Source organism: Alosa pseudoharengus, unplaced genomic scaffold, assembly GCF_046254945.1.
Source record: "Alosa pseudoharengus isolate Yale_2024_CS ecotype anadromous, Long Island Sound unplaced genomic scaffold, YU_APseudo_1.1 YU_APseudo_1.1_scf_18, whole genome shotgun sequence".
Lineage (NCBI taxonomy): Eukaryota > Metazoa > Chordata > Actinopteri > Clupeiformes > Clupeidae > Alosa > Alosa pseudoharengus.
The window spans coordinates 16,294,586-16,321,333 of NW_027468650.1; the positions used below are offsets into that span (position 1 = coordinate 16,294,586).

General features: G+C 44.5%; 1 protein-coding gene across 1 annotated transcript in view; it reads right to left on the reverse strand.

Moving 5' to 3' along the window:
* The window catches only part of LOC143131460 (roundabout homolog 2), a gene marked incomplete at its 3' end in the record, with an annotated part of 64,828 nt that extends 57,865 nt beyond the window's left edge, over positions 1 to 6,963 (reverse strand). The window contains exon 1 of the mRNA XM_076291114.1: positions 6,903 to 6,963. Coding sequence (XP_076147229.1) covers positions 6,903 to 6,963 — 61 coding nt within the window. The remainder of the gene's footprint in view (positions 1 to 6,902) is intronic.
* Positions 6,964 to 26,748: the final 19,785 nt, after the last annotated feature.

Below are 26,748 nucleotides of genomic sequence, written 5' to 3' on the forward strand. Positions count from 1 at the left end.
TTTTCTCATTCTCTTTCTATCCACTCCTCTCTGCCCCTTCCTTTCACACACACACACACACACACACACACACTGGTCACTCTACCTCTCTCCGTGTTGCACCTCCAGCCTGACGCTGGTCTCTCTGTGCGATGATTAAATTAACTGGAGTGTGTGTGAGAATCAAACGTTCCAGATGAAGTCAGTTTGAAGTAAATAGACGAACACACACTGTCAAAGCCTCCAGATGGAGGAACCATTAGTCTGAACATCTGAACACAATCTGACAGGTTACACAACCTAATGGTCTACACACACAACACACACACACACAGTCACACACACACACACGCACGCACACACGCACGCACGCACGCACGCACGCACGCACGCACACAAACACACGTGCACACGCACACACACACACACACACTCATACCTTTTCATGCAAAGCCAGTAGTGCATGCACTAGAGACGAAAAGAACCTTGAGGAGTCACTGAGGAGGAGGAGTGCCGTTTGAATTAAAAGTGCTCTGTTGCTGACAAGATGATTATTCTTGTGGAGTCGCTCAAGGATGGACCCGTGCAGTGAAGGTGAGCTCGTAGACAGAGAGTATGTGTGTGTGTGTGTGTGTGTTTGTGTGTGTGTGCACTCCCACCCCCGCCTCAGTCTCTGGAGGCTTCATTATTTAGATACGCGCTGCCAGGAACCCGTCCGCCTTCACAGAACACACCTCATTGTTGCAATGTTCAGAATCAGAACCGCTTAAGAGACCGAACCCTCCAATCCACGGCTCCGTGTGACAGTTCTGACAGCAGCACGGCCAGTGGCATTTACACTGGTAGAAACTTCTGTGAATGTAAATATCACACTTTCCAGATCTGAGAGCCTTTTACTAAAGCAGGTACAGTATCTGTGGAATGACTCCATCTACATGAGAAGACATATGGTTGTCAGGCGAGATGGTGGCTGTGTGTTTGTGTGTGTGTGTGACTGTGAGTGTGTGTATTTAAGTGTGTGTGTGTGTGTGTGTGTGTACTGTATGTGTGTGTGTTTGTGACTGTGAGTATATGTATTTATGTTTGTGTGAGTGTGAGTGTACTGTAGGTGTGTGTGTGAGTGTACTGTATGTGTGTGTGTGAATATGTATGTGTGTGTGTGTACCAGCAACCAGATTCTGTGTTCCCCTCTGATTAATGGGCATTAGCAGTATCAGGAGCTGTGAGTGTGTGTGTGTGTGTGTGTACAGTATGCTTAAGCAGAAGCTGCTGGCTCCTCGGTTCTGCGTCCCTCTGATGGGCTAAACACAGTCAGAAGATCCGGCTGCTTCTGTTCTCTGGGCTGGTTCTGTGTTCCCTCTGGGCCGGTCTCGTGAGCGGTTCTGAGTCAGACAAACCGGGCGAGTCTGGACCAGGAGGCCGGCGTTCTAGCACAGTCTCTCCGGCACTGCTGCTGCCACCGCCTGTTATATTTAGCACATGGCCATGAGCAAGGCCATTATGTAACCCAGCAATTAATATTTACAAATATACAACATGCATAGCCCCCACATGCACACACACACGCACACACACACACACACACACACTCCCCCCAGGGCTTCAATGTACCGCTGTAACAATAAGTGTGTGTGAAAAGCCCAACCAGCAGGAGCAGATTGTGTGGAATCCAGAGACGTTTGGTTCAGGCCCATTTAAATGAACTGAGACGCCGCCAAAGGGTCTGAACCCAGAGGAAGCAGCGGAATGGGCCCAGACACTCCAGCCTCATGGCACCACACACACACACACACACACAGACACACACAGACACATACACACACTCTCACATGCACACACACACACACTCTCTCTCACACACACACACACTCACTCTCACACACACACACACACACATGCACACACACACACACACACACACTCACTCACTCACACGCACACACAGACATGCACACACACCTAAACACATCATATATTATACATACACAGACACAGAAACAGATCCGCACACAAACACACACACATACACTAACTTGAACACACACACACACATACAGCCTGGAGCTCATGATGCTGGCGTAAAAGTTGCAGGGTGTAAAATGCTTTCCCTGGGGCACGAGCAAGTGTGTGTCTGTGTGTGTGTGTCGTGTGTGTGTGTGTGTGTGTGTGTGTAGTATGTGGGGTATGTAAGGTGAACTGGTAAGCGTGTGTGTGTATGTGTGTGTGTGTGTGTGTGTCCTGTTGCTTTAGCCTCAGTGATATGAAGAGTGTTGATCCCCATAAGAGCCTCTTTTGGTCCACAGTGCTGAAAGCAGATCAAGCTGATGAGCACTTACCCAGTCTTATCTGTACTCTGCCTCTGCCACACGCATGTGTGAGTGAATGATTGAGTGAGTGAGAGTCTGTGTGTGTGTCTGTTTGTGTGTGTGTGTGTGTGTGTTAGTATGTTTGTGTGTGTGTGTGTGTGTGTGTGTGTATGTGTGGGTTGCAACAGCCTGTACACTTACCATGCCCATATTTCATCTCACTTATGCCATAATTTTCCCACCTCTAACACACACACACACACACACACTCACACACACACACACACACACACACACTCACACACCCGTGCTCTCATTCTTTTTTATACAAAATTGAATGCATACTGACGCATATGCATATGTCCACACAACCATGTACACACACACACACACACACACACACACACACACACACACACACACACACACACACACACACACACACACACACACACACACACACACACAGACAAACTGGGCCAGGGTCATATTTTATGTTGACTGGGGGAAGCAATGTTGTTGTTTTTTTCTCAATCTTAACACCAGAGCCTGTTTTTTATTCTCCTTATGGATCCAGCTTGAAGCTGCGCCACACTCTGTGCACTGACCAGACACAACACAGCAATGATCTCCTTAGCTCCAGATTAGGACAGCCGCGTTGAGTGCATTGCTTGGACAGGGATTGCCATTTTAATTTCACAAAATTACACCCACAATCTGCCTGGCATCCTGCCTGGCTGCCTGGAGTCAGGCCTCTACAGTGGTTAAAGGGACATTACTGTATTGGTCTTTAAGGGGATGTTATTGTACTGGTATTTAAGGGGATGTTATTGTACTGGTGTTTAAAGGAATGTTAATATATTGGAGTGGAGCTGCTGAATGTGTGGGGGATGCCAGGGATTACTGTGGGGGAAAGGGACCTATACACACACACACACACACACACACACACACACACACACACACACACACATACACACACAGCTGGCAGGCCAGAGGCTCATGGCTCTGGGGGAAAGAGGCAGGTGAAAACATGGCACCTACAACAGATCACTTCCCCTGAGCTGTCAATCGGCCCTTCAGAAGATCAGATAGCTACAAATCTGATCTGAACGGTCTCTTAGCAACCGGCTCCGCTGGTGCAGAGGGAAGCGCATTCAAGTACCAAGTGCTGTGACTGCTCCACACACTACACTACTGCACAATATATTTACATTAGAATATTTATTATATCGCTATATAACATCATATTTGGGCATTTCTCAGATTTCGGGCCTATTTGGGTAACTGAAATTTGGAAAAATAAAATTCTAAATTTTACTAATTGGTATGCATCAAGTTATCAGTCATTTTGATAGGAGTAACCTTGTGAGCTTGGTTGAGACCACAATATAAGGGAATTTATGATTTTTTGTCATTTTTCAGGTAAATGTCATTACCATCACATCATCTAATATGTACATTTTAAAGATGAAATGGTCAATCAATGATCAATCAATGATCAATTATGGTTTCACATGAAGTCTATTTTATCTTGAACTTATTAGAATTGTTGAATTTTACTTACAACATGAATTATAGTCGTTTAAGTATCTTATTTTTTGATTTTTTCACTCGACCCTGGCTTGGAATTTCATTTATTTGAAATAAATGCCATATATCATATCTGTTTTCATCCAGTGGCAATTTAGACTGTCCAACATTGTCAAAAATATCTAATTAATGTAATTTATTGTAATTTATACATAATCTATTGGCAAAAATATGCATGGTGATGGTGATGACATTGCAGTTCTGGTAATGACATTTGTTGCGGTGATGACAAATCACTGATCGTAATCTATTGCAATTAAATGTTTATAATTTAGAAACCCAAGTTGAACTGACTATGTGAAAAAAAAAACGTATTTCTTTTAAAAAGAGTACTTTAAATGTATCTGCAAAAATGTCATCACCAACACAGTCGTCATTACCACTACATTTCAAGCTATAATGTGCTGGTAATGACTGTGCTGGTGATGACATTTATACCGAAAAACTACCCTGAGAAGCAAAAATTATCACCATGCAAGTGTAGCTAGCTTTCTACATGTAATGTACATCATTTAAACTATTAAAATAATTTTAAAATTTCAGGAATATTCAAAAATACAGAAATACAATGCGTATGGTAATGACACATAATAAGTGTACATGCCCAAAACGAGGGATAAAGAGTAGATTTTCTTATGTTTCTGGACATCAAGGCATCAATCTTTCTGCTTGACACCCATGTATTCCACTGTGATATTAGGTGACCATGGTTACCAAATATTTTTTTGATGAAAAAACAGTAGCAAAGTGCTTTTATGTAGAGTGTGCTGGTAATGACGGCTAAACCATGGGACAGGTATACATTAAGCAAAATAAAGCAGGAAATGCATATATATGCATAATGTGTGCATGCAGTTCATTAGTTCAGATAACATTTAATTCATATGCATGATTTTTTTAATTAATTTTTGATAAATAATGTTTGAGATATGGCACAATATGTGAAAACTCTGGTTGCGGACAACACCAAAACACTGATATTGTACCATAAAACACCAATAAAATGTGTCTAAATCATGAGTAGGAGCAACCATTAAAAAAGTCTAGGCTTGTTTTTCTTGATACTAATTAGTGATGCTAAACATTATTAGATTTAATGTGTTTTTAATAGAATTACACCCTGTGGACAGAAATAGGCCCCAATTCTGGGAAATACCCATTTATACATAGCTATCATTTCATTATCATTACCAATATATAATACATGAATATTATCTAACAGTAGCCAGCTGAGAATAGCTGCATAATAGTACAGCTACACAGTGTGTACGTTAGGTAAACCTCCCTCCCGATGCCTTGCTAGTAAGAGATGCTAGCACCCGTGGCTTTTAGCTCCCTTGCTAGCACGCTTGACTCTTATTCCGAGATGCTGCAAGTTGTGGGTTCAAATCCAGGCAAATGCAGGGCTATGCCGCGCAGCCGAACACAAGGCAGATACATTTACATTAATTATTACATATATCATATTAAATTATATAATATAGCTGATATATCATTACATTGTGTGTCATTAATACACATACAATACACATGCAATGTCATTACATTTTGAATACTCCATATTGTATACAAAATAATTACAATGAATGTAAACGTGTTTGAGGTTGAATGTGTTTCTCCTGTCACTCCCCTCTCTGTGAGAATAATATAGATGTGTACAAATTTGCTTTTTAATGCAGGAGACCTTACTCTCTGGAGGGGAACGTGTGTGTGTTTGTGTGTGTGTGTGTGTGTGTGTGTGTGTGTGTATATGTGTGTGTGTGTGTGTGTGTGTGTGTGTGTGTGTGTGTGTGTGTGTGTGTGTGTGTGTGTGTGTGTGTGTGTTTGAGTGTGTGTGTGTGTGTGTGTGTGTGTGTGTGTGAGGGGAGTGGTGACAAAGAGAAAAGTGGAATAAGAGGACCTGCCAGTCCTGGTGCAACTTGCACTTGCAGGTGTGTGTGGACTTGACTGTAAATGTACAGTGTGTGTGTGATTGTACTTGCACATATGACTGCACATGTGTGTGTGTGTGTGTGTGTGTGTGTGTGTGTGTGTGTGTGTGTGTGTGTGTGTGTGTGTGTGTGTGAGAGAGAGAGAGAGAGAGAGAGGGGGAGGGAGAGAGAGAGACCCTGCATACCGAGAGTGTCACTCATCACCTCCCACACAACGTACACACACACACACGCAAGCACACACACACAGCAACAAACACACACACACACACATGTGAACACAACAGTGGACTGAGTCACCTATGAGGCCAGTTTGAGTGTGTGTGTGTGTGTGTGTGTGTGTGTGTGTGCCAGTGTGTGTCAACTGGCTTAACTGAGGCTGGTCTCTCTGGTCTAACTCAGGCTGGTATCTGGTCTAACTCAGGCTAGTTTCTAATCTAGGCTGGTTTCTCTGATCATGCTGGTCTCACTCTGTTCTCCAACTCAGGCTGGTCTCTATGGTCTCACAGGCAGACACTCAGGGAAGCCACATAATGGCTGTTTAAACCATGATTAATATCACACAATGGGTTGAATGAACTGAGACTGCTGAAAATCACAGGCCATATGTGCTCACTGATTATAATTCCTGAGACATGAAGCATGCTGCAGGCACCCAGCTGAACAGCTCCACACAAAAGAGTGCTGGTGTCACAGGAGCCAAACAACTTTAACTATTTTAACTTGTTTACATCATAGCATGTTTGTTTAGTTGGATGCTGACTGAAAAGATTCAACAAGTGAACTGAACACAATAAATTATGTTATACAAACGTAAAGCTCTATATCAGTTTCCATGTCAAGTAATCTAAATATTGTCTCATTATGCGGGTCCTGTATGGTGATAATGATGAGGGTTGAAGGGCAAAAAGACGGCGATTGTTTAAACGACTCGTTATAGACTGATAAAGCTGATTATAGGCGAGCCTTATTTAAACAGTCGACTTTCCCAATATTCAACATATTACACATAGCCTATAACTCATGTTACACCAAGCTAACTGAACTGGGCTGCCAGTAATCGGATGATTCAACAGGACCTCGTTTGTCTTACCTGAGGTGATGCTGACAAGGGACAGAGCCAGCGGCAGAATAACGGCGATCCAGAGATCCATGGCGGTGGCTTCGGGGGAACTTTTCCGATACGAGAAATAACGCACTAAATAGTAGGTGCGAGAGTTCGTCTCCACCGCAAATTTAGCGACTCTAAATATATTTCGAGAGTGAGATAAAAAAAAAATAATTAAAAAAAAAATACGAACTCAAAGGTCCTCAGATAGAATTCTTCAAGCGATACAAATATCCCCGCGGAACTTAATAACACTTCCAGACCCTGCAGTTTGGGCACATCTTAAAGACAATTCTCACGGGGAGAACAGTCCTTCGTGTTATCAGGTTTGGGACTTGAATGTCCAACATCCCGCATAAAGAACTCTTGTCAGGACTTTGTCCGCATGCTGAAATCACTGCAGAACGAATCTATTCGTTATTTCCTCTTCAATTCAACTCCAAATGTCAGGAACGTGGCCGCGCATCCTTATTCCCTGGTTATGTGGTGTTTGAGGGAATCAGACTCGGGTGATTCTTATCTTAGCCTACTGAGCGGCGTCTCCAAGCTCCTGGAGTCTATAGTGTGTGAGTGAGTGAAACCAGTCCTCTCCAACTCTCGACCATACGCAGCACTGGACAGCGCACCCCTGCCCTCTCCTGCAAGGCGCTCTGCGTCCACAAGGGAGTCTTAAAGAGGCCGTGTTTCAATCTGCGTCATCAGCCTGCCAAGGAGAAAAGACCATCTCCGTAGTCTTATCTTCATCTCAGCATTGTCACCGATGCTTATACATGTTTTTCAAATCTAGGTGGTGATCATTTGATTGGCAAGTATCTTATCAGCACATATCAGTAAACCGTTTGAAATTCATAGATCTGATTTTAATACAAAGAGATCATATTTTTTTCTCCTGTGCAGTGCACTGAAGCAGCATTTAATTGTTGTTTACAAATCTGGTAAAATAAACAGTTTTCTTCCTGCAAATTGTCACTCAAGTGTAACTGGACTCATCAGACAAGTTATATGAACTGAATGCGAATTGTTCCCAAGAATGTGGAAAGAAACTATCTGTAACAGTTCAGACTGTCCCTATAGGCAGTGCATGGCTTCTCGTGAGCTCCAATGACCCGCTCACCTTCTGATAACGTGAACGCTTCGCCAGGAATAACAATGAGCAGTCATAGCCTGTCTTGACTACTTGGCAATAGCCTATCTTATGATGCGTATATATGCTGATTTTATTACTGCATCTGTCCATGGTGGCATTCGGCCTACATTAAAGAGGCTTTAAGCCTGAGGCAAGTTCAGAGTCACCTATTCTACACACAAAACTACAGATAAGGAATATGGATATGAACAGAGGAAGAGGAGTCAGATTGCAATGGTGATAAAGGATATGAGAAGATGATTATGATGATGATGATGATGGTGATGGCCCTGATGAAGCTGAGAGCAGAGATGATGAGTATGACAAAAACGATGATGATATTGGCGGTAGTGAAGAAGATGATGCTGATGATAACAATAATGATGATTAAGATGACAATGATGAAGATTAACCGTTATTGTACTCTGTATCTGTGTATGTTGTGTGTGTGTGTGTGTGTGGGGGGGGGGTCTCCCTGTAGTCATTTAATGGCCAATTGATTTTGTGTCTGCTGGAGTGTTGTCCACACAATCGAGTCCCGGACTCCTCTTTTGTGTCCCGACACACGGCTTCAGATTGGGAGAGGGGAAACAACACTCCATTCCGGAGGGGGACAAACAGAAATTAACCTCTCTCCAAATGAGAGCTTGTTCGCTAAAATGAAGCCTTTCTCTCGCGGAGGTGTCAGAGGAGCCAGAATAAAGACTTCAGGCGTGAGAGTTAAGAGCGCTCTGGACCTTTGAGCTTTCAATCGAAAGGCTGTTCTCAGAGCATTAGTAACAAACACGAGCGCCTTGTAGGCTACTGCGCTGACTGCTGACTCGCCCCGAAGCGTTTCCAGGAGCACAGCCGAGCAGATGAGACGACAAATCACAGGGATGGGAAACGTGGAAACGAATTAGCTGAACGCCTCCCTCTGTGCATGAGGGGGGGGGGGGGATCCTCTATGTCTGCAAAATCAGACAAAAATATGTACTGAACAAATGTCACTGACTGTTTTTGCCTTCTGTATGAGATTCTTTATATTGATATTCTAATGAATAAAACCCCCTAACCACCATCTATTCAAGAAGACATGTACTGTACTACATATGAACAATCAGGATTGCCTGGATTGGGCGACATCCATATGATAAGACTAGAGCCCCTGGGCTCTAGTTCTGGGGCTGGTGTGCTGATGTGTGTGTGTGTGTGTGTGTGTGCGCGCGCGCGTGGTGGCGTTGGGGTGGTCGGTTTCTCAGAATGCCATAGGGTTGTCCTCTGCTCGGGGATGGGGGGTGATCCGATGTTGAGACGCCAGTTAAGGCTGGATTTGCTTAATGTCATGAGACATCACCTTATAAGAAGTTTTACTGTGCAACTCTGGTCCGCATGGTCTCTCAGAGCCTGTTCGTCTGCACACACACACACACACACACCTCTGTTCCCACGTTCCCTCTCTGTAAGCACAAACATCTCGGTTCTCACGTTCTCGTACATCAGTACGCATGAGGAACAGCATCCCTGGGAAGCTGCTGTGTATGTCTAGGCGCCGTTCCCCTCCCCATCAAAGTGTGTGACTGCTGTAGTCCCGGATTAAAGTCTAAATGTTTAATCTGCCTCCAGGGGTAGCAGACTTTATGATAATACCCCATTATACATTTCAGTCATGTTACACAATGGTCTATGTAACCTTGCAGTCTCGCGGCTATATTTATAACCAGGCGCGCGCGTGTGTGTAGCCTGCAGGCTGCGTTTTCTTATCTTGTCTTGTGTGAAAGTTGTCTCGTGGTGTCTCCCCTGTGCGTGTTCGGGACAGATAAAGCCGGCCCCGGTGGGAGATGTGTTGCGCTGCCGCCGCTTATGAAACCGATGGAAAGACTCGCTGCGATCAATCAGCGGGGAGGAAAAAAAAGTCCTAGCGCTGCGTTTCATCTATCTAGCCGACCCGAAGCGCGGGGCGGCCTGGCACCTTCAGCAGCCTCAAGGTCTCACCGATTCATTTATTCATTTATTGATTCAATGTCATTGCAATGCACAGCCCACTGCTGGTCATTTGCATTCAATTCGGTGGAGAGGCCAGGTAAGCAGAAAGCAGAGTCTTCCTTTGGCTGCCGGCCCGGGGAGCGTCTCTCTGTCCACAGCCGGTCTAAACGACCCCGTCACAAGACCGATGGCCTCTCCAATCACATTAAGCCACACAGTCATATCAAATCACAGGGACATGGGATACACACTTATACACAGATAGATAGACAGACAGACAGACAGAGCGAGACATACTGTATTGTCAAGGGAGAGAAGGATGGCAGGAGAGAACGGAAAGCAAGAGAGAGGGAGAGAGAAGAGATAACCAAGACTGCAACGTATAAATATATAGATGGGCTGTGGGGTAGATAGCGATGCGTAGCATTTGATATTAATGCGACCTTTGATTTCCTTGTACAGCTCATACGATCAGCAGCTTCCTCTCTATATGGTTTCTTATCTATCAGCCCATGATTCTTGCTCCCTCCTGGCCCATGTGTGCTTGTGAGAGTGTGTGTGTGTATGTGTGTGTGTTTGTGTGAGCAAGTGTGTGTATGTGTCTTTGTGTGAGCAAGTGTGTGCGTGTAGACAATGTCAGTGACAGTGTCAGTGAGTGGGTATGTGGGTATGTGTGGATGCAGGGAGAGGGGATGAGCATATGTGTGTGCATGAGTTTGCGTGTATGGGATGTGTGTGTAATGGAGTAAGAGTAAGAATGTATATGTGTGTGTATGTGTGTGTGTGTGTGTGTGTGTGTGTATGTGTGTGTGTGTGTGTGTGTGTGTGGCAGAAACAGCAGAAGTAGGCCATTATGATAATGTGGGAGTGGACTCTGTGCCTTTTACAGTCTGTGTGAGTCACCCGTTCTCCATCTCGTTCTCCAGCTCCGTCCTGGCTCTGTAAAATGCTCCCGCTGACAGATCCAAGGCCAGCCTGAGATCATTTTGACTCACCGCACACCACCAGAGCCTAGGGGGGGTGGGGGGGTGGGGGGGGGGGTCGGTGATCAGCCCGCCACGGTGATTTACTCACCAGATCCCTTTGTGTTGGGGTGCTGACACAAGTGCTGCTTTTCTTCTCCTTCTCTTCGCTGTGTGTCATAAAACAGCGAAACACAAAGGCCTGGCCCCCCCGCCACCACACACACATCCCAGGGCTTTAGGGGCGCTCAGTGGCAGTTAGTGGGGTAGAGGGATGGGGTTCAGTGCGCTGCACCCCTCAAACACAGAGGCCACTGCCTCTTATCCCTGACCAGGCCATCTGGACCCTCACTGCATCCATTTCAGCCCCAGGGGTGTGTGTATGGGGGTAGTGTGACGGGCAGGTGGGGTCAGCATGGCCAGGGGTAGGGCTTTGATGCACACACACACACACACACACACACACACACACACACACACACACACACACACACACACACACACACACACAGCTTCCAAGACTAGCATATATAGTGAGTGCAGGGGCACACGCTGGCGGGAGACAAAGGCACCCACCCCATCAGTCACCCTGAGCCCTTTGGTGTCGTCCATTCACACTGACAGGGCTGGCAGACGTTGGGGCGTCGCCTCTGAGACTTTACGGCGGGGATGGACGGCCCAAATACACACACACACACACACACACACACACACTGATAAACTTTCACCATAACACAGACAACCCCCCCCCCCCCACACACACACACACACACGCATACACACACCCACACCCACCCCCCATACACACACACCTGTGCACTCACATCAATAAACACACTGCCTGCCTGTCTGTCTGTGTGAGACAATACAGCTGCCCCAGAAAGGGATCTGATCCTAATTCACCAGATCAGCACCAGCTGATCTGGTGAAGGCAGATCAGAACAATCCATCAGATTGAGAAGGATGAACAGTTCCTCGACACCATTCTATCCGTAAGTACCTCTCTTACACACACTAATGCCAGATGCCCTGATTTCACTCTGTCCTCCAATACTTTAACCATGCCATGCACTAATGCAACTTCTGTCCCTGTTGCCTCTCCCCGGCCTCTGCTGAGAACCAAGCCTGCTCTGCTGGCCAGCTCCACTCCACACTAGCCTGAGCCATGGCGTAGAAGCAAGCATCACAAGCACGGCAGACGGTCCGGACGGCACTCAGGCCCAGCCCAACCTATACGACTGGAAAATCGCTACGCCATTCTGACCGAGGATGAGGAGCCCCTCCTGCCCCGAGACAACCATCCTGGTCCCTCCTCAAAGTCGGCACCCCCCCGACCCCCTCCTCCCCGGACCTCATCAACCTCCACCCTGGTCATCGGCAGTTCCATGGTTAGAGACCTCTGCATTCCCCCATCATGTAGCGGTCCCTCCAAGGTCTACTGCTTCCCTGGTGCCAAGGTCCTTGACATCCAGCAGAAACTCCCAAGCATCCTGGCCTGCCACACCAAGGTCAACAACATCATCGTACATGTGGGCACAAACGACATCAGAGATAAGCGGTCAGTAGCACTGCAGGAAAACTACAAAACTCTCATCACCACCCTGATGGGCACAGAAAAACGCTTTGTCATCTCTGGGCCTCTCCCTACCTACAGAAAAGGTGCTGAGAGATGGTCCAGACTGTTCGATCTCCACACCTGGCTCAAACGCTACTGCGCTTCCCTAAGCATCCCTTATGTCAATAACTGGGGCTTGTTCTGGGAGAGGCCCAGTATGCTGAAGCGTGATGGTCTCCACCCAAACCAACATGGAACCAGGCAACTCTCTGACAACATAGCGTCCACACTGAGGCATTGACATTCTGTAGAAAATATTACAGATTCACGCCCCCCAGGTATTGATTCGAATAGCATTATACATGTGGATGGGTCTGAGAATGTTTTCTGCTGGGTAACATACAATACTACTACCATAGGTCAAGCTGCTTCATGCAATAGCATAACTTATAGTTTATAGTTCTATTCCAACGTTGATTTCTACCCAACGTATAGTAAAAAGAAAAGACAAATTTAAAACTAGAAACCTAACAAATATTCTTTCCATACCTCAGTATATTCCTCAAAAGCCAGAGGCATTTTCAGCTAACATGGGTTTACTAAATATAGGTGCACTTACTACCAAAACCTTTGCAATCAATGATTTTATTAGTGGAAAAAAATTGGATTTTCTGTTTCTTGTTGAAACCTGGCTGACTTCAGACAGCGAAGCTGTTCTTGTTGAAACTTGTCCCCTAAATTATAATTTCTTCCACTCAATTAGACAAGGCAAACGAGGTGGTGGAATTGCCTGCATTCTCTCAAACAAATATAGCTGCACTAGAGTCAACTTTGGCGAATTCGCTTCCTTTGAGTATATTGCCCTCACTCTGAAGGCTGACCCAGCTGTACTTCTATTAACCTTATACCGCCCTCCTAAACTATGGACTGGCTTTCTCGACCAGTTTTCTGAACTTATGTCGCTCATCATCACTAGCTATGATCGGATAATTGTAAATGGCGACTTTAATATTCATGTCAATAAGACAACTGATGCTAAAGCCAGTAAGTTCCTTAATGTGTTGGACAGTTTAGAGCTAAAGCAGCATGTTACAGGACCCACCCACAACCTTGGCAACACCCTCGATCTAGTCATTTCTAGAGGGATAGAAGACACAGACTTATCAGTAAATGATATAAATATGTCTGATCATTATTGTGTCTTTTAATATAGTACTACATACTCCAAAAATTCATCCCGAAATTGCACTCAAATCGCGACTCTTGGACATTAGAGCAGAACAGCAGTTCATAGCTCTTATAGACTCCATAAATTTAAATATTTTACATCATCCCATTGATCAAATGGTAGAGGATCTCAATCGTGAATTAGGCGCTCTGCTTGACAGAGTGGCACCCTTAAAGACTAAAAAAAGGCCCTGTAGCAAACTGACACCTTGGATGAACGAAAATATCCATGATCTAAAAAGATCATGTAGAAAAGCTGAGAGAACATGGAGAAAGACTAAGTTACAGGTTCACCGTGCCATTCTAAAAGAAAAAATAGCAAATTATAATAGAGCTATTCGTAATGAGAGAAGGAACCACTTCTCTAAGGTAATTGCTGAAAACAGTGGAAACTCTAGGGTGTTGTTCTCTACCATTGATAGGCTATTGCATCAAACACCTTTTGATACACTCAGTTAGGCATCCTCTCTAAGATGCGAAGAATTTGCAGACTTCTTCAAAAACAAAGTCATTTCTATAAGGGAGGCTATTGGTTAACACAAGTAATATGTTTGATAGTACACCCAAAAACAGCCCCCCAAAATTAAGGTTCTTTAGCACTATTACTCAATCTGAGCTTGGTAAAATTATAACTCAAAAAAGTATATGATAGCTTAGCTCCCTTTATTCTCAAGGTAATAAATACCTCATTAGAAACAGGTATATTTCCAACTGCTTTTAAAACCGCTGTTGTAAAACCTTTACTTAAAAAGTCAAATCTTGACCATACCAATCTGAGCAACTACAGGCCTATATCAAATCTACCGTTCCTGAGCAAACCTACATTACTGGCAGAGATTTTTATATCAGTCTAGGAGACCATGTATCTGAAAAACATGACTTGCCTTTTGGTGTGGCCCAGGGGAGCTGCCTTGGTCCCCTGCTATTTTCCCTATGCTTCCGTTGGGAAACGTCATAAGTCAGCATAATGTAAACTTCCACAGCTACGCAGATGATACCCAATTGTATATTTCTGTGGAGCCAACAAACCCAGATGGCCTTTGCTCCCTCACTGCATGCCTAACCTCCATTAATCAGTGGATGAGCAAAAATTCTTTGAAACTAAATGATGACAAAACAGAGGTACTTTTGGTTGGACCAAAACTAAAGCGAGATATTGTTCTTAGTAATCTGGGGAACTTGGCGCACCAGGTCAAACCAAAAGTAACAAGCCTCGGTGTCATCTTAGATGCAGAGTTAATTTTTAAGCCCCATATCAGTAAAGTTACTCAGACAGCCTATTTCCACTTGAGAAACATTGCCAAAGTGCGGCCCTTTTTAACTCAACAAGATGCAGAACTAATTCACGCCTTTATCACTAGCAGGTTAGACTACTGCAATGCACTTTTCACTGGTCTTCCCAAAAAACATATAAAGAAATTGGCACTCATACAGAACTCTGCGGCTAGACTTTTAACTAAGACCAAGAAGAGTGAACACATCACCCCTGTGTTGGCTGAACTGCACTGGCTCCCTATTTCCTATAGAATTGATTTTAAGGTTATGTTAATTACTTACAAAGCTCTGAATGGCATAGCACCTTCATATATCTCTGAGCTTTTAATATCTTATCAACCACAAAGGAAACTTAGATCATCCAATTCTAATCTCTTAATCGTACCCAAAGTGCTCCACAAACAAAGCAGGCGAGTTCAGTAAATATTTGTAAAAAAAGATCTGAAAACATACCTGTACAGGAAAGCTTTTAGTTAACTCATCTTATCCTGTAGACTACTTTTTCAGATTATTCTACATCTGCTGCTATTGGAGGGCGCAGCCAGCCAGAAGCAGATGGGCTTCCCCTATTAAGTCAGGTTCTGCTCAAGGTTTCTTCCTGGAATATGGGAGTTTTTCCTTGCCACAGTTGCCATATGGCGTGCTTGTGGGGGGTAAAGGGTTAAGGCTGCCAGTCTTATGACATGTTATTTTCTATATTTTTGATATGTTGCTGAGTGGATCATAAACGGCCCCAGCAATGAAGAAAAGTGATTGATAATGACTGACTGACTATTATTGTGTTACATGCTTCAAATGTAATTGAGCTGCATTCTGTGTATGAAAGGTGCTATACAAATAAAGCTTATTATTATTATTATTATTATTATTATTATTATAATCCAAAACTGGATCAGATCAGAGCCGGCCCCGGGCCAGCTCCAGGCCGGATGAGGGCTGTATCCCTCTGGAGTGGCTCTCCTCTCAGAGCCACCTGAGCCAAGGGCTGCTGAGGACAGTTGGTGTGGCTGTCTGATCCAGAATCACGCTCATTTAACATCGCGCAGTGTTTTACTCATGCTTTATGTAATAACACCATATGTTTTATTGATACTGTAGCTCAGATGAGCATGATGCTGAGTGACATTTGTGACGCAGCGCTTTGAGTGCCATCACAGTCCACTGGTGCTTTCCAAGAGGACACACTGCCATCTAGTGGTGTAAACATGTAGGCTATTGCAAAAGACAGGGGTGCAGCCCCATTTTATATTCCTAAAAAGAAAATAGACAATTAACATGTGGATAATTGCAATTTTCTGTGATGCTGCATGGCATAGGCAAAAAAAATCATAACCAAAAGAAAAAAATGAATATACAGCCCCTCAATCCGCTGAGTTCATACTGGGAGGTTACTAATTTATTTACTTACTTTCTTACTTACTTACTTATTTAACTATTTAGTTATCTGTTCTGTACAGACATGAAGGACATATGCATGCAGTTCCTGTGACTACCACCAGAGGGCTTAGGGGTCCTGTCCTGTCTATCATCATCTGGTCATATCATCTGTTCAGTTCTGTGTCTGTCTGTGTAGCACAAACTTGCACACATCATGATCAGGACACACACATACTCTCTCCTAATTACACAATTGCACACATCATTATCAAGACACACACACACACTCCTAAACACAAACCTGCACACATCATAATCAAGCTGATTAGGTAGGCTAGCTCCGTGCTGGGGACTGCTCTGGACTGCCCCAGAGCTAATGGGGAAGAGAAAGATGCTGCACAAACTGTTACATATAATGGGCATGTCACATTCCCTTCATGATTTATTGCTAAAACAATAAAACAATAAAAACTGAAGTGTCTTCAGTTACAGGCTTCTCTGACTTAGTAACTGCAAGACAGATAGAGGCTGCAAGACAATACTTTTTTACAGATAGAACTTTTTAATGAGCAGACAGAGAAGAATATGTTTTCAATTTTTTTCCACATATACTTTTAATGGCACAATGGGAGAGCTACATTTTTGTTTTCATAGAGTTTTTTTATCCTATTTAATCACCAGGCATTCATTTTTGAATTGACAATAATAATTAACGTCTGCACACATATTGTGCTATACTATGCCTAGGTGTGTGTGTGTGTGTGTGTGTGTGTGTGTATATGTGTGTGAGTGTGTGTGTGTGTGTGTGTGTGTGTATATATGTGTGTGAGTGTGTGTGTGTGTGTGTGTGTGTGTGTGTGTGTGTGTGTGTGTGTGTGTGTGTGTGATAGATGGATCCCAGAATGGAGATTGCAGTGTTCCAGCAGCCATTTGAACATAAAAACGCAAGACTCACACACATTCAAATGAGTTGACAGTAATATTCAAAATTAAGAGACCACTGCAAATTTGAATATAACCGTCAACTCATTTGACTGTCACTCAGCAACCACAGAAAAATGTGCTGTGGTCTCTTTCATTTTTTCTAGAGCTGTATATGTGCTGTGTGTGTGTGTGCGTGGGTGTGTCTTGTATTTTTATGCTCAAATGGCTGCTGGAACACTGTAATTTCCATTCTGGGATCCATCTATCTATCAGGACACACACACACACACACACACACACTCACAGAACGCAGACCTGCACACGTCATAATCAGAACACACTCTCAGAATACTCTCTCCTACAGTAAATACAAACCAATGTAGGAGACACTGCTGGAGACACTATGCAAATTTCCAACAAAGATCTTCCCTGATACATTGAGCGCATCCTTTTGTTGCTGTCATGGCAACAGGTGTGGGTATGGAATGAAAAAATTGAAGATGGTCAGTGTTACATCTGGAGGTTTGATCAGCTAAACAAGCCATTACATACACACACACACACACACACACACACACCACACACACCACACATACCACACACACACACACTCTCTCTCTCTCTCTCGCACATGCTATTCAACTTCATACAACTATACATACACACAGTAGGCCTAAGAAGGTTCTTTTCTGCTGGAGGGCTATACGTACAACAACTATTCAATAGAGAAGAGACCCCCCTCCACATACACACACACACACACACACTCAGGAATGCTAGATAGCGCATTAACTGTCGAGTTCTATTAGGTGGCATCATAAACACGGCTGCCATATTGGTGGGGGCAGCACCTTTATTGTCTATATGGACAACATTTGCAGGCAATCACAAACATCTGTCTGATTTCCAGTCAAAGTAAAATGCTCCTCCATTGGCCTCCAGTGATTGCTGCCCCCACCAAGATGGCGGCGCTATTTACGTACATTCTGGAGCCCAATGCGGTATCTAGCTTTCTAATATCTATGATTACAACACCCCTCATAAATCATTTACCAATCACGAGTAACTACGTCACCCTTCATAAATCACCAGTAGCCCTCAATCACTGACCAGCAGACGTGGAAAGTATTAGTTTTAGAATGAAGTCCTACCACATATTTGTTCCATCCATTTAGTGAATCAGCTGATTGCAGTTAGCACAACTCTTCATTTAGGTAGACCAGCTGATTAGTGAAATCACCTGTGTTAAGTGCAGAGGTAGAGACAGCACAAAAGACAATCACAACTCACCACAACTATAGTACTCATCAATCACACACCAATCACAACTCACCAGAGATTCACCCCTCATCTTTCACACACTAATCACAACTTGCCAATCACTACAAAATCACCACTCATTAATCACCACTTCTACATATTTGATCTTGTCTTTGTGTTTATTTGCTATAGCACATTGACTATATAAGCTGCATACTTCCGTCAGTATACGTACATTGCTAGTGTACACTGAGTGCTTACTTGCGTTGTGCCCACTTTTTGATGGTTAGTATTGTCCCAATATCTGCACTATATACTTGAACTAAGGATTTGATGTGTGCAAGTAGGCGGTTTGAGATGAGACTTATGTGTATGAAATATGCTGTGTAAATAAACTCGACCTTGTTTTTTCTGCTCATCTCCTGTCTGTGTGGACTGAGAGGCCTGATGACGAGGTCTCGTGTGTTTCACATCTGGCTGCATATTGATCCTGGGGACACTGAACAGGGCGTCCAGATAAATGCCTTAAGTCCTGTGTAAGTCTGAGTTGAATGCAAACTATTCACAAAACCCGCATTTCATTTCATTTAATTTTTTTTCCAATCTAATTCCTGTCCTTCATTCAGATCTGCTTAGTAAACCCGCATGTCGTTTTCCCCCAACAGTTTCCCAAGTCTCTCAGCAGCTGTCATCGAGTTCTTTAAACTTGCTTTGATGGCGCTGCATTTGGTCCTCATGGTCAACCAGCTCCTGTTTAACACAGTTCACAACTGACTCATCTATCTTATTCAGAATCATATGACATTATATTATATTTACTTCAGGCACACACCTGGTGGAGAGGTTAAGCTAAATGTATGTGTGGAGATTAAAAGACTGCTGGAGAGAGAGGAAGAGAAATGGATAGAGAGAGAAAGAAATGAAGAGAGAGAAAAATTGAGAGAGAGAGAGATTCAGAGGTGGGTGGAGGGGGTAGGGGTGGAATGATGAAAGCAAGATTGCAGCTGTCACACAACATGCAGCCCTGATCAACCCTGACCAACACACACACACACAGACACACACACACACACACACGCATCTACCGTGACGTGGGCTTAAATGAGAGCAGACCTCCCACTGTGTTTTTAATATCTAGGGAACTTAGTTGTCCTCTCCCCCGTGGGGACACGCCGGTGTTGACCAGAGGTTGCCCTCCGCTCCATCACACTCCGTCTCCGCCTCTTCCTCTCCCTCGACACACAAGCTCCATCACACTCAGTCTCTGTCCCTACCTCTCCCTCAGCACGCGCACTACAGCTGGGGTCATGACCTCAGGACTGTCAATAACGGCTCCAGATTATAGATGGACTCAGCCGAATGATGACCAGGCAGGTGGACGCTGGTGCTCCTACTCACACAGGAGGAGGGCTGGACTATTTTTGGGGAAAGGTTAAATCTATATGTAAGGTTTAGGATTTGTAAGGGATTATGGGAGAGATCAGTCCTGAGGCGTGGATCGGAGCTGTTGGGCTGTGGAGATATCTCATATCTGTATCAGGTCTATGTGTCTGTGTGTGTGTGTGTGTGTGTGTGTGGGCACGCTCATGTGTTCCCTAAGGTGACTTTATTGTAAGTCATTGGAAAGCTTTATCCAGATCATAGTGGTCTGATGAAAGAATCTCTATTTGCATGAACACACAGAAGTGTCCCTGGGCTCCCAAGGTCATGAGCCATGGGGTCTGAGCCTGTGGTTGGATGGAGGCTGGGATTGAGTGCATGGGGAAGTTCAGGGGGGATGGTGGGGTGTGTGTGTATGTGTGTTTGTGTGTGTGTGTGTGTGTGTGTGTGTGTGTTGGAGAGTTGTTGGTGGAGGTCTTGATATTAGATGGAAGTGGGACTGGGTGTGTGTGTGCTGGGTGTGGGGGGCGGGGGTAGTTGGATGGATGCTGGAACTGGGTGAGGAAGTTCTGGGGGGGGGGGGGGGTTGGTGGGGTCCTGCTGACTCTTAAAGGGTCTCCTGGGGCATTACAGGTACAGTCCACATTCTAAATTATTGGGCCTAATGCATTTTGTCACATTCAGATAATTACTCCTTGTGGTCTTTTAGCAGTGCATTATTTGTTTGAGCTATAAAAGTCTGATACCATCCAGGATCTGTAAATGGGGAACATAATGGCCACAGACAATTCCAGTACGTTGGCAGTATGGCTTAAATATCAACTCACTGGATTCTACCTTTATGATAACACAATACACAACATATTTTCACCATATACTGTACATTCCTAATTTCTATCTATCTATCTATCTATTTAGAACTAAGATCACGTTTTGGTCAATGTAAAAAAGGACTACAAAATAAACATTGTTTATTTTTGTTTAAATTTCAATTTTATGCTAAATAATATGCTATACCTTAATGCTTTTCCGATTTCTCCCACTAGATGGCACTGATTAATTATGGAATATCGACCTCCATGTGCTGGTTGCTACAAAGTTCGCAGGGGAAGTCTCAATTCAGAGCCCATCATCAGCCCGCTTTTAGGCAAGTGACCTTGCAAGTGTGCGACATTCTCTGAAGACTCATATTACCATTACATAATTCCATTAACTTGACACAATTGTTGTGCCGAAATACAATTTTAAACGAACACACACATGGGCATCCCAGTGTCCCTTTATGCAACTAGAGTTTGTAATAGCTCCTTCAATTAAAATTATGTAAAGGGGGGCCCAAGTCTTGCCGTTGATGTGTTGAAACAACAGCAGGCTGGGGACGCCTGATGCGTGAGTTTATAAATTATCCTCAGCTGTTCCTGTCCCTGACTCTGCTGCCTGAAGACGACTCGCAATGCGCGCACTCCTCACTTTACAGAGGGAAGGAGCTTAGTTGTCTTTCGGGCCGTCCCCGGTGAGCGACGCCGGAGGACAGCAGAAGTGCTCAGGCTGCGATTTTGCAGACGGTGCGCTCTTCGCTGTGCCACTCTCTGGATCCAAGAGAGGAGATGAATTATTCAATCAGCCCATCGGAATCGGATTTTGTCGCCTTGCGGAGGGCGATCACTTCAGGGCGTGCGCTGGAGGGGCCACAATATGGTCCACGGCATGAAAGCGGCCTGCAAGGAGGCTTTTAGCGCAGCCGTGGGTGATGGAGAGCTCATAGCTCACTGAGTGGAGGGTCTCATTTGAAGTCAGTTTCCCTCGCCAGGCAGGTGTGTCCGCTTCAGTGGCTCCCTGCGTGGCACCTGACCTGTGCATTTAAAAAGATGCATAGGGACAGGGGAAGGGGAGAGTAGCTGCTTGGGCCGGAGTAGCTCACTGCGAGAGTCAGCCCAATGCTGCTTTGAGATCAGACCCGTTTGGCACACAATGCTGAAAAAGAGGGCAAAACAGGGCCGAAAATACTGACGCATAAATTATTCAAATCACTGCAAGTCAATTATTAACCCATTGTCCTAGTCCCCTGCAATCAATCTGGCCTGCTTGGGAACTCCCAGGACGGGCCATGTAGGCTACTGTGACCAGTTCGCGAGGGTCAGACTCAGAGTGAGGCTAAAAACCCAGACACTAGAGGCTTCAGACCTTCTCCTCCCCGCTAACGGGATGACACGCCAGCCACCGACATTAATATTTTACACCACATCGCATTTACGAACTGAGGCAGATTTGCTAACTGCCAGTCTGACATAAAAAAAAAAATCCATGCTTCCAGTGAGTTATTCTGCACTGTCATTATGTTAACCGAGTAAATGTCTCATGTGAAGAAATGAGGTAGCCTATATAGCTTATATGAGGTAGCCTATAGGCCTATAGCCTACGTAGGCCTATTTGTGCTGTTTCTATTGCATCATGTCAAGGAGCATATTTATTTATTTACATATTTTATTACTATTATTATTGGTTGTTTTTTGCTTGAATATGTGCCTTGAGCTGTGAAAAAACATTTTGGTAACACATGACAAATCACAGATGCGCCACATTAAGGGGAACGACTAGAACGTGACCCGGGGTTTAGGCGATGCCATTAGGTTACAGCGTCATGACACTAATACAAAGGATGAAGGGTAATGTGGCATTCTGGTCTAGTAGCTGCTGACATGAATATTTCCACATGCGAATTCGTTCGAAGGGTTGTGAGAGACAGGATTTATCGCCACTTAGTCTGAGGAAATCTAGTGGCGCGCGTGCTGTGCGAGAGCACCGAGCGAATCACCTGTTGGATAATAGAGGCGTGTCATCTCCCCCGCGCGGCTCTCGCAGGTGCAAGAGCGCGAATCCGCGACACTCCATCTCTACATGGGAGCACTATGTCCGAGAGATAGCAGGAGTGTTCCATTCGCCATTCCGTGACAGACTGAAATACCTCATAGTTTAGGCGAAATACTGTTATTCAGCTGAAGTTAGGTTGAATTGACTTTAAAAGACATCGTGATTCACGACTGGGCGCTATCGAAGACGAGAGGCATGGGGACGACTGAGAAACTTGGATAATCTGCTCCACGTTTTTACTTCGGCTTGCTAACAAAGTTAAACGGTTAGCCCTTATTTTCCAGATATCCAAGATCAGAAAACATTAGCCGGGTAGTCGTAGTCCTGCATTTATACTGACGCGTCCTCTTGAGTAGCACGAACTTTGCAGGTATATCCAGACATTACCTAGCTGCAGCTGGTCCTGTGGCTTGAGGAGACGGTACATGTTGGGCGATGGAGACGCTGCGCGCTGGGAGACTCGGAGCACTACTAACGCTAGCCTGGGTGTGGAGTTCACCAGGTAAGACTGTCGGATCGGAAAGTATCTAGAGATCAGCCCATTAACTCTGTAAATAGTTTCACAACAGTATTCTTCATTTAAATGATTTACAATACACTTTAATGAATTCCAAATCAGTGTCACTCTCAGTTTACGAACAAGGTAAATCAAGGAAGATAGATAGGGTAGGCTAATGCTTAATTTAGCATGTGACCCGCAGCTTCTATTTATATCGCCTATTTTCTACATGTTAGTCAATGACATTTACTTTGACAAGGAAGAAGCGTTGACAGTGCTTTGATGTTTGAATGGATTGTCATTCAGTGATGGTGTCTGATTATGGTCGATTTGTTTGTTGTGGTTTGGCAGTTATAACTAAATCCCCAGTTTAGAGGCGCATGCCGCCAGCCAGACGTCAGGGGGATTTTGGTTCACGGTGTCACGTTACTCTACATAGAGTAAAAACTGTCCCGTGGCCTAGAATTGTATTGTCGTAATTTTTAAAGCAAATATTTTACAAATCAAAAAAATAATGGTGTGGGGAAAGAGACATAATGAACCACATGAAGACTATACGCGTGTGTCCAATTTTTAACATTTACGTCAAACAGCATTTCTTAACAGTTGCCAAAGTATTCTTCCCCCCTTGAGATTGGTCTGGATGTTATCTTTGCTTTGAGTCTGTGCTTTGTAATGCTAGAATAAAGTGGGATCAAGGGATTCGCCTGTGTGTGCCATTGTGGGGATGGCTAACATGCTTTGGTCATCTTGTCCAACCGTTGGTGTCCACCGTAAGAACATGCACAGTCGTTGTCTGACATGAATGGACAGCGCTGTTCTTTTGTGAATCACGACAAATTTAGTATTATGTTGTTTCAGTCTCGCAACAAATGACCTGCATGATTGATGGACACAAGCCTGGCACGAACATTGACTAATCTCAAAGGCACTGCAACTCGGAAGGACTGTAATCCCTTTTTTCCACCAAGGACAAGCACAAATTCAGCGTCAGCCCTGGCTGACAAGATTAAATAGTAAGTCATTGTCGGAGTGTGTCTCCAGTCCCGCAGGATTTGAATGCTGACAACGGAGAGAGAATGACAGGCGCCCCCGAATGTCGCGCGTACTGGAGAGTCCCAGCGGGGCGGATTAACCGGCACTTCCCGGCCGCTCCCGCGGGACTCACTCGCACTTTGACAGGTACCGAGATCAAACTGTCCCGCCTGGTGGGAAATGGATTGTGTCTCACCATGGTGACATTTAAACGCGTTTCGTGGCTCTTCTTCCTCAGCGCTGACCCAAATAGAGGCTGTCAAGTGCGCAGCAGCGATAGGCCACCCAACATGATAAAGTGGTCTTCTTGTCTTTTGAATGTCGCCACCAGTGCAATTACAAAACACATTTTCTCCTGTCTCGCGCGCGTGTGTGTGTGTGTTGAAACACAAGCATTAAACCCAGGGTAGAAACGAATAGGTTAGTTGGTGTCACGCAGGTGTTGTAGCAGGGGATAAAGTGATTACAGAAGGCTTCCTGGAAGTTTTTTTTACAGTGCACTTCAATGTGTCTGGTGTGGTGTGAGTGTCTGGGAGTGAGGTCCTTAAATCAATCCCATTGATAAATGGTGTGCATGTGTGCGGCGTGTGTGAGAGGCATGTGTTGTTATGGTGTGATGGATGAAGTGTCATAGTTGTGTAAATGATGGTGTGCTACGTGTAGCGTTTTTAGTGATAGCATACACTGCTGTAATAGTGTGTACGGTTAGTATTAAGTTGTTTGTGATGGTGTGTGTGTGATGGGTGTACAGTTGTGTGTGTGTGTGTTATTTATGAGAAACTACTGCACAGCCCACGTTGCTTTGTCAGGAGTTTGTGCTTCTGACAAATTGCTGATGCCAGGCTCCTTTTGTTTCTCTCGGGGTGTGAGAGAGTGTGTGTGTGTGTGTGTGTGTGTGTGTGTGTGTGTGAGAGAGCATGTGTGTGTGTGTGTGTGTGAGAGTGAGAGAGTGTGTATGTATGTGAGAAATGGGGCCGCTTTATGAATAAGTGAAGCCGCTTATGGCCTAGTCAGGTGTCATTAGTCTGTCAGGCACTTGCTTCTACACAAACCCGTTTGAAAAGTTAGTTTCGTCTCCTGATGGAGTCAGCAGCAGTGAGTGGGGGAGTGTGTAAACAGATGGCAGCTGTGTTCTGACTCTCACACACCATTTTGTCTTCATAAACACTGAGTAGCAGCAGATCATCGTTCATCATCATTTCACCCTTGTTATGGGGCCATTGTGGTGCTCTCTTTTGGCCAACACATCCAGTTGGTCTTTGGGGACGGACTAGAGGGTGATCAGTTTGGCTGAGTGACAGACAAGACAGCACCGAGAGTTGTTCAGCTGTGGAGGGAAGTCGGTGCTGATGTGATATATCAAATCATCCCAGGGCTCACTCAGGCGTGCCCAATGCTGTTTATCCACATGCAGATGTGGTGTCAAATTATAATTAACTGATTCAAACTCAGAAGAATTGTGACAAAGCAACAGGATACTGTAGAAGGTGTAGCTTTAATCCAATATAGAGCATAGGTTCATGAAGCCAGCTGCTTCTGACTCTCTGTACATGGTTCTTATACCTTCTCATGTCGTCACTTGTTTGTGTGAACTCAGAATAGAAAATATCTCCTGTGTCGTCTTTTACCACATTAGGAAGTACATACAGTATGTGCCTAGGTATTTTCCTTCTAATGACCTCTGATCCTGCTGAACAGCCGCTTAGGATGACCAGTGTCTCTAGGCATACAGTACATGTCCTTATAGGTAATGTCTAGCTGCATACCTTAGCTAAAATTAACCCCCTGCTGTTTCACTACATGGATGTCAGACAGTATCCCAATGTACAGAACATCTTTTAGTACAACTACAGAATATCTTATCAGGAAACTTACAAAAATCCACCACATGCAGATGTCACTCCCCGATGTGAGTCGCTACCGGATGTGAGTCGCGCATGCGTCACTTTGCTACTTTGCGACTACCTGTGCTGTTAGACACAGAATAATGACATTAGCCTACACAGCAGTAATGTATTATTTAGCGTAAGGCATCACATTTTCACAGCATGATCTCTAATTTCAGTTGTAGATTAGAGGCTGAAGTAGCCTGCTAGCGAGAGACTTCTGTAATATTAATAAAATTGACCTACATAACGAAGTTTGTTCACTGCTGGCAAGTAAGTAAGCAATCAAGCACAACAAAGGCTGTCACTTGAATGGCGTTTGCTAACGTTAGCAATCAAACAATCTTAGATAGCTAAAACGTTTTTGAAACAGAAAAGTGAATTATTTTATGGATTTCAGTCGGATCCCTTGGCGTTATGCTGTAAAACCTATCAATCTGAGCATGCGTGACTCACATCGGGTAGCGACTCACATCAGGGAGTGACACA